Source organism: Bombina bombina, chromosome 7 (assembly GCF_027579735.1).
Source record: "Bombina bombina isolate aBomBom1 chromosome 7, aBomBom1.pri, whole genome shotgun sequence".
In the NCBI taxonomy this organism is placed as follows: Eukaryota; Metazoa; Chordata; class Amphibia; order Anura; family Bombinatoridae; genus Bombina; species Bombina bombina.
The window spans coordinates 113,346,317-113,358,411 of record NC_069505.1 but is presented as its reverse complement, the minus strand read 5'-3'; the positions used below and the strand labels follow the sequence as shown (position 1 = coordinate 113,358,411).

The 12,095-nt window shown below is 43.1% G+C and overlaps 1 protein-coding gene across 1 annotated transcript in view; it reads right to left on the bottom strand.

Annotated features, from left to right (window-relative positions):
- The window catches only part of BTBD10 (BTB domain containing 10), a gene marked incomplete in the record, with an annotated part of 493,046 nt that overhangs the window by 403,383 nt on the left and 77,568 nt on the right, over positions 1-12,095 (bottom strand). Inside the window, 1 exon segment of the mRNA XM_053720245.1 lies at positions 7,686-7,712. Coding sequence (XP_053576220.1) covers positions 7,686-7,712 — 27 coding nt within the window.

Below are 12,095 nucleotides of genomic sequence, written 5' to 3'. Positions count from 1 at the left end.
AATAAGGAAGGAAATAAATAAATCACAATAGTTACCCAGTCATGGGACAGGAAACCCCACATTTTTATTACATCACATGGATAAAACATACAATTTTGAACAACTTTCAAATTTACTTTTTATTATTAAATTTGCTTCATCCTCTTGTTATGCTTTGCTGAAGGAACACATTACACTAGTGGCAGCTAGCTGAACACATCTAGTTAGCCAATCACAAGAGACACGTGTGCAGGCACCAATCAGCAGCTAGCTCCCACTAGTGTAGGATATATGCATATTCTTTTTCAACAAGGGATACCAAGAAAAGAAAGCACATTTAAAAAAAAAAAAAAAAAAAACATAATTTATGCTTACCTGATAAATTCCTTTCTTCTGTTGTGCGATCAGTCCACGGGTCATCATTACTTCTGGGATATAACTCCTCCCCAACAGGAAATGCAAGAGGATTCACCCAGCAGAGCTGATATAGCTCCTCCCCTCTACGTCAGTCCCAGTCATTCGACCAAGAATCAACGAGAAAGGAGTAACCAAGGGTGAAGTGGTGACTGGAGTATAATTTAAAAAATATTTACCTGCCTTAAAAAACAGGGCGGGCCGTGGACTGATCGCACAACAGAAGAAAGGAATTTATCAGGTAAGCATAAATTATGTTTTCTTCTGTTATGTGCGATCAGTCCACGGGTCATCATTACTTCTGGGATACCAATACCAAAGCAAAAGTACACGGATGACGGGAGGGATAGGCAGGCTCATTATATAGAAGGAACCACTGCCTGAAGAACCTTTCTCCCAAAAATAGCCTCCGAAGAAGCAAAAGTGTCAAATTTGTAAAATTTGGAAAAAGTATGAAGCGAAGACCAAGTTGCAGCCTTGCAAATCTGTTCAACAGAGGCCTCATTCTTAAAGGCCCAAGTGGAAGCCACAGCTCTAGTGGAGTGAGCTGTAATTCTTTCAGGAGGCTGCTGTCCAGCAGTCTCATAGGCTAAACGTATTATGCTACGAAGCCAGAAAGAGAGAGAGGTAGCAGAAGCTTTTTGACCTCTCCTCTGTCCAGAATAAACGACAAACAAGGAAGAAGTTTGGCGAAAATTTTTAGTTGCCTGCAAGTAGAACTTGAGGGCACGAACTACATCCAGATTGTGTAGAAGACGTTCCTTCTTTGAAGAAGGATTTGGACACAAGGATGGAACAACAATCTCTTGATTGATATTCCTGTTAGTAACTACCTTAGGTAAGAACCCAGGTTTAGTACGCAGAACTACCTTGTCTGAGTGAAAGATCAGATAAGGAGAATCACAATGTAGGGCTGATAACTCAGAGACTCTTCGAGCCGAGGAAATAGCCATTAAAAATAGAACTTTCCACGATAACAATTTTATATCAATGGAATGAAGGGGTTCAAATGGAACACCTTGTAAAACGTTAAGAACTAAGTTTAAACTCCATGGCGGAGCAACGGCTTTAAACACAGGCTTGATCCTAGCTAAAGCTTGACAAAAAGCCTGGACGTCTGGATTTTCTGACAGACGCCTGTGCAACAAGATGGACAGAGCTGAAATCTGTCCCTTTAATGAACTAGCCGATAAACCCTTTTCTAGACCTTCTTGTAGAAAGGACAATATCCTAGGGATCCTAACCTTACTCCAGGAGTAACGTTTGGATTCGCACCAGTATAGGTATTTGCGCCATATTTTATGGTAAATCTTTCTGGTAACAGGCTTCCTAGCCTGGATCAGGGTATCAATAACCGACTCAGAAAAACCACGCTTTGATAAAATCAAGCGTTCAATTTCCAAGCAGTCAGTTTCAGAGAAGTTAGATTTTGATGTTTGAATGGACCCTGTATCAGAAGGTCCTGTCTCAGAGGTAGAGACCAAGGCGGACAGGATGACATGTCCACTAGATCTGCATACCAAGTCCTGCGTGGCCATGCAGGCGCTATTAGAATCACAGATGCTCTCTCTTGTTTGATTTTCGCAATCAATCGAGGAAGCAGCGGGAAGGGTGGAAACACATAAGCCATCCCGAAGTTCCAAGGTGCTGTCAAAGCATCTATCAGAACCGCTTCCGGATCCCTGGATCTGGACCCGTAGTGAGGAAGTTTGGCGTTCTGGCGAGACGCCATGAGATCTATCTCTGGTTTGCCCCAACGTCGAAGTATTTGGGCAAAAATCTCCGGATGAAGTTCCCACTCTCCCGGATGAAAAGTCTGGCGACTCAAGAAATCCGCCTCCCAGTTCTCCACTCCCGGGATGTGGATTGCTGACAGGTGGCAAGAGTGAGACTCTGCCCAGCGAATTATCTTTGATACTTCCATCATTGCTAGGGAGCTTCTTGTCCCTCCCTGATGGTTGATGTAAGCTACAGTCGTGATATTGTCCGACTGAAACCTGATGAACCCCTGAGTTGTTAATTGGGGCCAAGCTAGAAGGGCATTGAGAACTGCCCTCAATTCCAGAATGTTTATTGGAAGGAGACTCTCCTCCTGATTCCATAATCCCTGAGTCTTCAGAGAATTCCAGACAGCGCCCCAACCTAATAGGCTGGCGTCTGTTGTTACGATTGTCCAGTCTGGCCTGCTGAATGGCATCCCCCTGGACAGGTGTGGCCGATAAAGCCACCATAGAAGAGAATTTCTGGTCTCTTGATTCAGATTCAGGGTAGGGGACAAATCTGAGTAATCCCCATTCCACTGACTTAGCATGCACAATTGCAGCGGTCTGAGGTGTAGGCGTGCAAAAGGTACTATGTCCATTGCCGCTACCATTAAGCCGATCACCTCCATGCATTGAGCCACTGACGGGTGTTGAATGGAATGAAGGACACGGCATGCATCCTGAAGCCTTGTTAACCTGTCTTCTGTCAGGTAAATCTTCATTTCTACAGAATCTATAAGAGTCCCCAAGAATGGAACTCTTGAGAGAGGAAAAAGAGAACTTTTCTTTTCGTTCACTTTCCATCCATGCGACCTTAGAAATGCCAGAACTAACTCTGTATGAGACTTGGCAGTTTGAAAGCTTGAAGCTTGTATTAGAATGTCGTCTAGGTACGGAGCTACCGAAATCCCTCGCGGTCTTAGTACCGCCAGAAGGGCGCCCAGAACCTTTGTGAAGATTCTTGGGGCCGTAGCCAATCCGAATGGAAGAGCTACAAACTGGTAGTGCCTGTCTAGGAAGGCAAACCGTAGATACCGTTGATGATCTTTGTGAATCGGTATGTGAAGGTAAGCATCTTTTAAATCCACTGTGGTCATGTACTGACCTTTTTGGATCATAGGTAAGATTGTCCGAATAGTTTCCATTTTGAACGATGGAACTCTTAGGAATTTGTTTAGAATCTTTAAATCTAAGATTGGCCTGAAAGTTCCCTCTTTTTTGGGAACCACAAACAGGTTTGAGTAGAACCCTTGTCCTTGTTCCGACCGCGGAACTGGATGGATCACTCCCATTAATAACAGATCTTGTACACAGCGTAGAAACGCTTCTTTCTTTATCTGGTTTGTTGACAACCTTGACAGATGAAATCTCCCTTTTGGGGGAGATAATTTGAAGTCTAGAAGGTATCCCTGAGATATGATCTCCAGCGCCCAGGGATCCTGAACATCTCTTGCCCAGGCCTGAGCGAAGAGAGAAAGTCTGCCCCCCACTAGATCCGGTCTCGGATCGGGGGCTCTCGGTTCATGCTGTCTTTGGGGCAGCAGCAGGTTTCCTGGTCTGTTTGCCCTTATTCCAGGACTGGTTAGGTTTCCAGCCTTGTCTGTAACGAGCAACAGCTCCTTCCTGTTTTGGTGCAGTGGAGGTTGACGCTGCTCCAGGTTTGAAATTCCGAAAGGAACGAAAATTAGACTGTCTAGCCTTAGCTTTGGCTTTGTCTTGAGGTAGGGCGTGGCCCTTACCTCCTGTAATGTCAGCGATAATTTCTTTCAACCCGGGCCCAAATAAAGACTGCCCCTTGAAAGGTATATTAAGTAATTTAGACTTAGAAGTAACATCAGCTGACCAGGATTTTAGCCACAGTGCTCTACGTGCCTGTATGGCGAATCCAGAGTTCTTAGCCGTAAGTTTAGTTAAATGTACTACGGCCTCCGAAATGAATGAATTGGCTAGTTTAAGGACTCTAAGCCTGTCCATAATGTCGTCTAGCGTAGACGAACTAAGGTTCTCTTCCAGAGACTCAATCCAAAATGCTGCCGCAGCCGTAATCGGCGCGATACATGCAAGGGGTTGCAATATAAAACCTTGTTGAACAAACATTTTCTTAAGGTAACCCTCTAATTTTTTATCCATTGGATCTGAAAAAGCACAGCTATCCTCCACCGGGATAGTGGTACGCTTAGCTAAAGTAGAAACTGCTCCCTCCACCTTAGGGACCGTTTGCCATAAGTCCCGAGTAGTGGCGTCTATTGGAAACATCTTTCTAAATATTGGAGGGGGTGAGAACGGCACACCGGGTCTATCCCACTCCTTAGTAACAATTTCAGTTAATCTCTTAGGTATAGGAAAAACGTCAGTACTCGCCGGTACCGCAAAGTATTTATCCAACCTACACATTTTCTCTGGTATTGCAACGGTGTTACAATCATTGAGAGCTGCTAAGACCTCCCCTAGTAATGCACGGAGGTTCTCCAATTTAAATTTAAAATTTGAAATATCTGAATCCAATCTGTTTGGATCAGAACCGTCACCCACAGAATGAAGCTCTCCGTCCTCATGCTCTGCAAGCTGTGACGCAGTATCAGACATGGCCCTAGTATTGTCAGCGCACTCTGTTCTCACCCCAGAGTGATCACGCTTGCCTCTTAGTTCTGGTAATTTAGACAAAACTTCAGTCATAACAGTAGCCATATCATGTAATGTTATCTGTAATGGCCGCCCAGATGTATTAGGCGCCATAATATCACTCACCTCCCGGGCGGGAGATGCAGGTACTGCCGCGTGAGGCGAGTTAGTCGGCATAACTCTTCCCTCGCAGTTTGGTGAAATTTGTTCACATTGTACAAATTGACTTTTATTTAAAGTAGCATCAATACAGTTAGTACATAAATTTCTATTGGGCTCCACCTTGGCATTGGAACAAATGACACAGATATTCTCTGAGTCAGACATGTTTAACACACTAGCAATAACTTGCAACCTGGTTATAATCTTTTTTAGCAAAAACGTACTGTGCCTCAAAGAGGTACTTTAACGATTAAATGACAGTTGAGATAATGAACTGAAACAGTTATAGCATCAAGTTTAAAATAACACAACTTTTAGCAAAGGTTTGTTCCCATTAGTAAATAACTAAATTTGACATAAAAAATTATAGAGTAACGTTTTTATTCACAGTCAATAACAATTCTCACAGCTCTGCTGAGAGAATGTACCTCCCTTCAAAGAAGTTTGAAGACCCCTGAGATCTGTCAGTGAACCGGATCATGCAGGAAATATAATAGTAGCTGACTGGAATTTTTTGATGCGTAGCAAAAGAGCGCCAAAACGGCCCCTCCCTCTCACACACAGCAGTGAGGAGAAACGAAACTGTCACAATTTAAAGCAGACAACTGCCAAGTGGAAAATAATGCCCAAACATTTATTTACTCAGTACCTCAGCAATGTAAACGATTCTACATTCCAGCAAAAACGTTTAACATGACAATATTTATTAAAAGGATTAGTGACCTTTAACAGAGTAGTTCCGGTGAAAAACCATTCCCAGAATACTGAAGTGTATACATACATGTCATTATAACGGTATAGCAGGATTTTTTCATCAATTCCATTCAGAAAATAAAAACTGCTACATACCTCAATGCAGATTCATCTGCCCGCTGTCCCCTGATCTGAAGCCTTTACCTCCCTCAGATGGCCGAGAACAGCAATATGATCTTAACTACTCCGGTTAAAATCATAGTAATAAACTCTGGTAGATTCTTCTTCAAACTCTGCCAGAGAAGTAATAACACGCTCCGGTGCTATTGTAAAATAACAAACTTTTGATTGAAGTCATAAAAACTAAGTATAATCACCATAGTCCTCTCACACATCCTATCTAGTCGTTGGGTGCAAGAGAATGACTGGGACTGACGTAGAGGGGAGGAGCTATATCAGCTCTGCTGGGTGAATCCTCTTGCATTTCCTGTTGGGGAGGAGTTATATCCCAGAAGTAATGATGACCCGTGGACTGATCGCACATAACAGAAGAAAAACAGAATTTATGCTTACCTGATAAATTACTTTCTCCAACGGTGTGTCCGGTCCACGCCGTCATCCATAACTTGTGGGAATATCTCTTCCCCAACAGGAAATGGCAAAGAGTACAGCAAAAGCTGTCCATATAGTCCCTCCTAGGCTCCGCCCACCCCAGTCATTCGACCGACGGACAGGAGAAAAAACAGGAGAAACTATAGGGTGCCGTGGTGACTGTAGTTAAAGAAATAAATTCATCAAACCTGATTAAAAAACCAGGGCGAGCCGTGGACCGGACACACCGTTGGAGAAAGTAATTTATCAGGTAAGCATAAATTCTGTTTTCTCCAACATTGGTGTGTCCGGTCCACGGCGTCATCCATAACTTGTGGGAACCAATACCAAAGCTTTAGGACACGGATGAAGGGAGGGAGCCAGTCAGGTTACCTAAACGGAAAGCACCACGGCTTGCAAAACCTTTCTCCCAAAAATAGCCTCCGAAGAAGCAAAAGTATCAAATTTGTAGAATTTGGCAAAAGTGTGCAGGGAAGACCAAGTCGCTGCCTTACATATCTGATCAACAGAAGCCTCGTTCTTGAAGGCCCATGTGGAAGCCACAGCCCTAGTAGAGTGAGCTGTGACTCTTTCAGGAGTCTGCCGTCCGGCAGTCTCATAAGCCAATCGGATGATGCTTTTCAGCCAAAAGGAAAGAGGTAGCAGTAGCTTTTTGACCTCTCCTTTTTGCAACGGCAAAGAGAATGACTGTGGTGGGCGGAGCCTAGGAGGGACTATATGGACAGCTTTTGCTGTACTCTTTGCCATTTCCTGTTGGGGAAGAGATATTCCCACAAGTTATGGATGACGCCGTGGACCGGACACACCAATGTTGGAGAAAAAGTGATTTTAAAAGTGTTTTAAAATTATACACTGATTCTCGCAAGTTTAAATTACTAGCCGAGATTTCTAACCATGTCTTTAGTGGGCGAGTGTGCGTTTGTATGTAGAATTATTACACTGGAGAAGGAGGAGGGGGTAAAAAAAAAACAACCCGTGAATTTCCCTCTATTGGTGCTGGAAAAGACTTGCAATACAGAATTGATATTTTAGTTCCCATGGATAACACAAGTGGTTATGAAATGTAGATATTTAAAGTACAGTTTTACTGATGAGGGAGAGAGGAGGGAAAACGTGTTATTTTTTTGAAGGACACAGTACAACTATAGGAGACATGACATAGCAGATATAAGAATTAAACAACAAAGCATATCCATATGCAAAGGATCACATTAAGGCTTCTGTTAGGCTAATAAACTGGAAGGCAGAACATGCATTTTGAAAACAAGCTCACAAATCATTAAGTTTGACTTTCATGTATTGTTACTTTGTAAATTGCAGGATCAAAGCAATGAGTTAAAGTAAGTGAATTAGAGAAATATATTATCTTTGTAGTAGAGAGCATACAATTCAACAGAAAATGTACACATCCAAAGCTAAAACACAATCCAAGGAACTCACCTCCAATAGCTTCAGACACCAGAAAATCTGTTAAAATGGAAACATGGCTTGGTATGAGTTCTAAGCCCTATAATAATTCAAGATCAACCTGTGTAAAAGCTACTGCAACAGATATGTGAGATCATTCTAATAAAAACATAACCCATAATGTAATACTAAAATGATATGCCAGCACAACACAGGGGCAAGTTGTAAAATCACACACAAGACAACATATTTTGAACCTTTCCGTTTTTAAAGGGACATTCTTAATGTCTCATTTCTTTTTCTTTCATAACAAACATACTAGAAAACAGTTTAAATCAATGTATATGAATAATGAGATTATAGATAGATAGATAGATAGATAGATAGATAGATAGATAGATAGATAGATAGATAGATAGATAGATAGGAGATAGAGAATGTTTCAGTAAATAACATTTACAAAGAAAGTTTTAAAAACGGATGCAGAGTCAAGAATGCACAGCAAGAATTACAATGTAAAGGTGTACAAGTGTAAACATCATCACAAAGGCAGCAGTAAACCAATGGGACTGTGAATGTTAGCAGTGAAGTTTATCAGTTCACTTATTTATAGATTAAAAATTACATGATTACAAGCAATGTGCAAAATATTAAAAAATATTTGATACATCCTCAAACACATATTGTGTATAAAAAAAAATATATACACACATACACACACAGTCCCAATTTGAATCGGCCCTCCTGGGGTCAACCACCTAGCTTTATAGCTTGAAAAAACAAATGACTTACCAGATAATTTCCTTTCCTTCGGTACAGGGAGAGTCCACAGCTGCATTCATTAGTTGTGGGAAATATAGAACCTGGCCACCAGGAGGAGGAAAAGACACCACAGCCAAAGGCTTAAATACCTTCCCCACTTCCCTCATCCACCAGTCATTCGGCCGAGGGAACAAGGAACAGTAGGAGAAGTATCAGGGTGAAAAAGGTGCCAGAAGAAAACAACTAAATTTAGGGCCGCCCACCGGAGAGCACTGGTGGGAGCTGTGGACTCTCCCTGTATTGAAGGAAAGAAATTACCTGGTAAGTCATAATTTATGTTTTCCTTCTAAATACAGGGAGAGTCCACAGCTGCATTAATTACTTGTGGGAAATTATACCCAAGCTACAGAGGACACTGAATGCTAACGGGAGGGTACAAATAAGAGGCGGCCCAACCTGAGGGCACCACAGCCTGCAAGAACCCAAACTCCCCAGGCTTCCTTGAAAGAAGCAAAAAATAAAAAGTTAATGTTAGGAGGACCAAGTAGCCACCCAACACCATAGTAGCTCATGTCAGTGACCCAAAAAGAAGTCACTGTACTCGAACTGAGCCGTAAACCTCTGAAGAGGGTTGTGTCCCGCTGTCTCCTAGAACCAGCGAAAAAACACTCCTCCCCCAGTAAAGAGGAAGTTATCAGCATCCAAAACTTAGCACTTCCCAGATATAACAAAGGAAACAACTGTCTATTGTGATGAAGACTGACAGAAACCTCAAAGTAAGATTCCCCAAAAAGAAAGAACCTCTTTCCCATTTGGACAGGGAATACTATAATCTGAGGGAGAAAAAACTCAGATAGCCTTATTAGAAAGGGGACCACAATAAGGAAAAATGCATTGCAAAGAGCAACATAGAAACTAAGATACGTAGAAAAACAAACAATCTACAGACAAAAAAGGGACTTGAATAAGAATTCAAAGACCGCCTCCTGTACAGGTACAAAGGAAACCCGATGTAACTCCTGAAGGATAAATCCAACCCCAAAAAGAGCAAGGAATTGACTTGCTGGCCCAGCCACAGGCAAAGCCCTAGCAGAAACAACTGAACACCTGGAAGAACAAGAACCTCTGGAACTGGAATACAAACCGAAAGCAAAAAAAGCTTGCAAAAGCACATACCAGAGAAAAAAATCCACAGCTGGTAACCATCTGCAACCTTCCGCTTGCCAGGCAGCTAAGCTAACCAACCGGCTATCTTTGCAGGCTGCACCTTCGAATAAGAACTAGTTAGCCAAGCCCTTCACCAGCTCATTCTAGAGGGGAAGAAGAATACTCCAGAATCCAGAAGAGAGTCAGGACAAGCTAACTCCTCTCAACAAGAAAAGAGGGAGTCCTCCACGCCTGAAACAGGTGACAAAGAACCAGGTACGAGCTGAAGGAAAGGACCGAAAACCTTTCCGAAAAAACCCTCTCTCGGCTAGGTCTAAGCGACCCCTCTCATATGCCCCGGAAGAAACTATCCCAGCCGCAAAGAGACCCTGACCCGATAGATCCAGGCAACAAGTAACTCATGTCAGCAAAGCCTCTAACCGAGATTACCAACTCACGGGCAAAAATGGAGCAACAGTCTCACTGACGCCCACTCCAGATAGGATCAAGCCCTCCTCAGAAAAAAAAAGATGACATAGCTGAAAAGGAGGCTAAAATAGACCTCTTAAGAAAACTGCCACAGCAGGATTCAAACCTCAAGCCTACAGCTTGCTAGGCCGGAAACTTATCCCCTAGGCCACTTAATCCAGTGGAGCCACCGCAAAACCTATAAACAGGATACTGCCACATTAACCCAAGATTCCCCCCCCCCTCCAAAAAAAAAAACTTAGGATCCAAGCGAGGTTTCCGGAAGAAAACGGTCCCTAGAACCAGACCTGAGTAACAAGGACGCTTTAAATGGACGTCCAGTGTCAGCAGCTGGATCTGATCCATCAACCATCGAGTTGCAAAGCCACAGAGATAACCACCAGGCTACCCTGGACTGATCTAGACAGGAAAGATATCCTTCCTAAATCCAGGTAGAGAGATCTCTGTATTCTCCCTAAACAAAGATCTAATAAGCTCTGCTTAAAAATCATCGGACCCTAAAAGGACAGGAAACCCCTCCCCTTAGTGGACCATTCACCAACAGTGTACCGACACTGCGAAGAGTACCGGGACAAAACTTCAAAAGTCACCTAGTCCAGAGAAACAGGATGAAAAACTCAGCCCCGGCCTCTGAGACCCCAGGGCCCATATGATCCAGCATCAAGTGCCCATCCATAAGAACCTAAGACAGGTCCTGCCTGTCCTTCGGTAAAGATGGACCAGCTCTGTCTGGACCAGAATAACTAGAAAGAGCTCCTTCTCTAGAGTAGAAGGGAGAACAAACGTAACCGATACCCAAAACAGGTCCTCCCCGTTATCAAGGGTACGACACGACTTGTCATAAAAAACAAACAAATGGCAAATTCTTAAGTTCAAGCAGTGCTAGGAAAATTGAGAATAAACAAAATAAGGAAAATAAGGAAAATAAGCTCAGAGACTTAATTTTCATCTCTAGATAAAAGAGAGAATCGTCACCCCGAACAGAGACCTAGAGGCTTCCTCGGAAGACTCCAACCATCAAAGTCGATACAACCCAAGTGACAAAAACTCTTCCTAAAAAGAGTTTCCACAAGAACCCTGAGCTCTAAAACAAAAACTATCCAAAACAAATCAGAAATAAAATAGACGCACAAAAAGGGACGTCAAAAAGGGTGTGCAAACTAAAACATATAGGTCCTGCCTGTTAAACAACACAACCACCTAGAGCTTGGGACTGGGATTCTATAACTAAATACATCTAGAAGATAAAAAAAAAAAAAAAGGATCTTCAACCCTAGTTATCTGATTTAGAGGACTGAGATCCACCTGATTGATCAGGACTGGGAACCTCCAACATCGCCAAAACCTCTCTCAGAAATAAAAAAAGCAGGTGTGTCACTCTAAATCTAAATGCCAAACTCCCCTCAGTAGGAGGAGTCAAATCAGGCGACTCTGTCCCCGGAGGTTCTACCTCTGAAGCCTCAGAGGGAACCGCATCCCTAGATGACTGATCGGGCACAATCGTCATTTTACACGAAGGCCCATGGGCAGGAGAGCACAGATTAACCCTTCAATTGCACGTAGCAGGAAGAAGCAAACTCGCTTAAGCCATAGAGATGGCCATGAGAAAACACAGTAACCTCCGGTGGAAAAAAATCTCCCTCAGACGAAGGAGTATTGATACTTAGGGGAACTGCAGGTGTAGGAGAAGATTCTAGGGAACGCACCTCACGGGACGAGGAATCCTCAAAGGTAGACGGCTCAGTGGTCTCTAACATCTCAACATTGTTGGAACATAATTGAGCGGGCTGGTCTACCCAGGCCTCCTCAACACATATGCAGGTATCAAAATCTGTATCAGAGGAATCCTTTAGAATATCAGAATCCTCCATAATTCTAATTAAAATCTTTAGCCAAGAAAACAACTGGCACCCTAAACCCCCAATGGCTAGGGCACTCACCACCTCCTATGACCCAGACAGGTAGAGAAATCAACTCTTCTCGTCGGAAATGGAAAACAAGACGTGACTACTCTCAGTCACATGGTGCCTCATGCAGGCCCGCCCC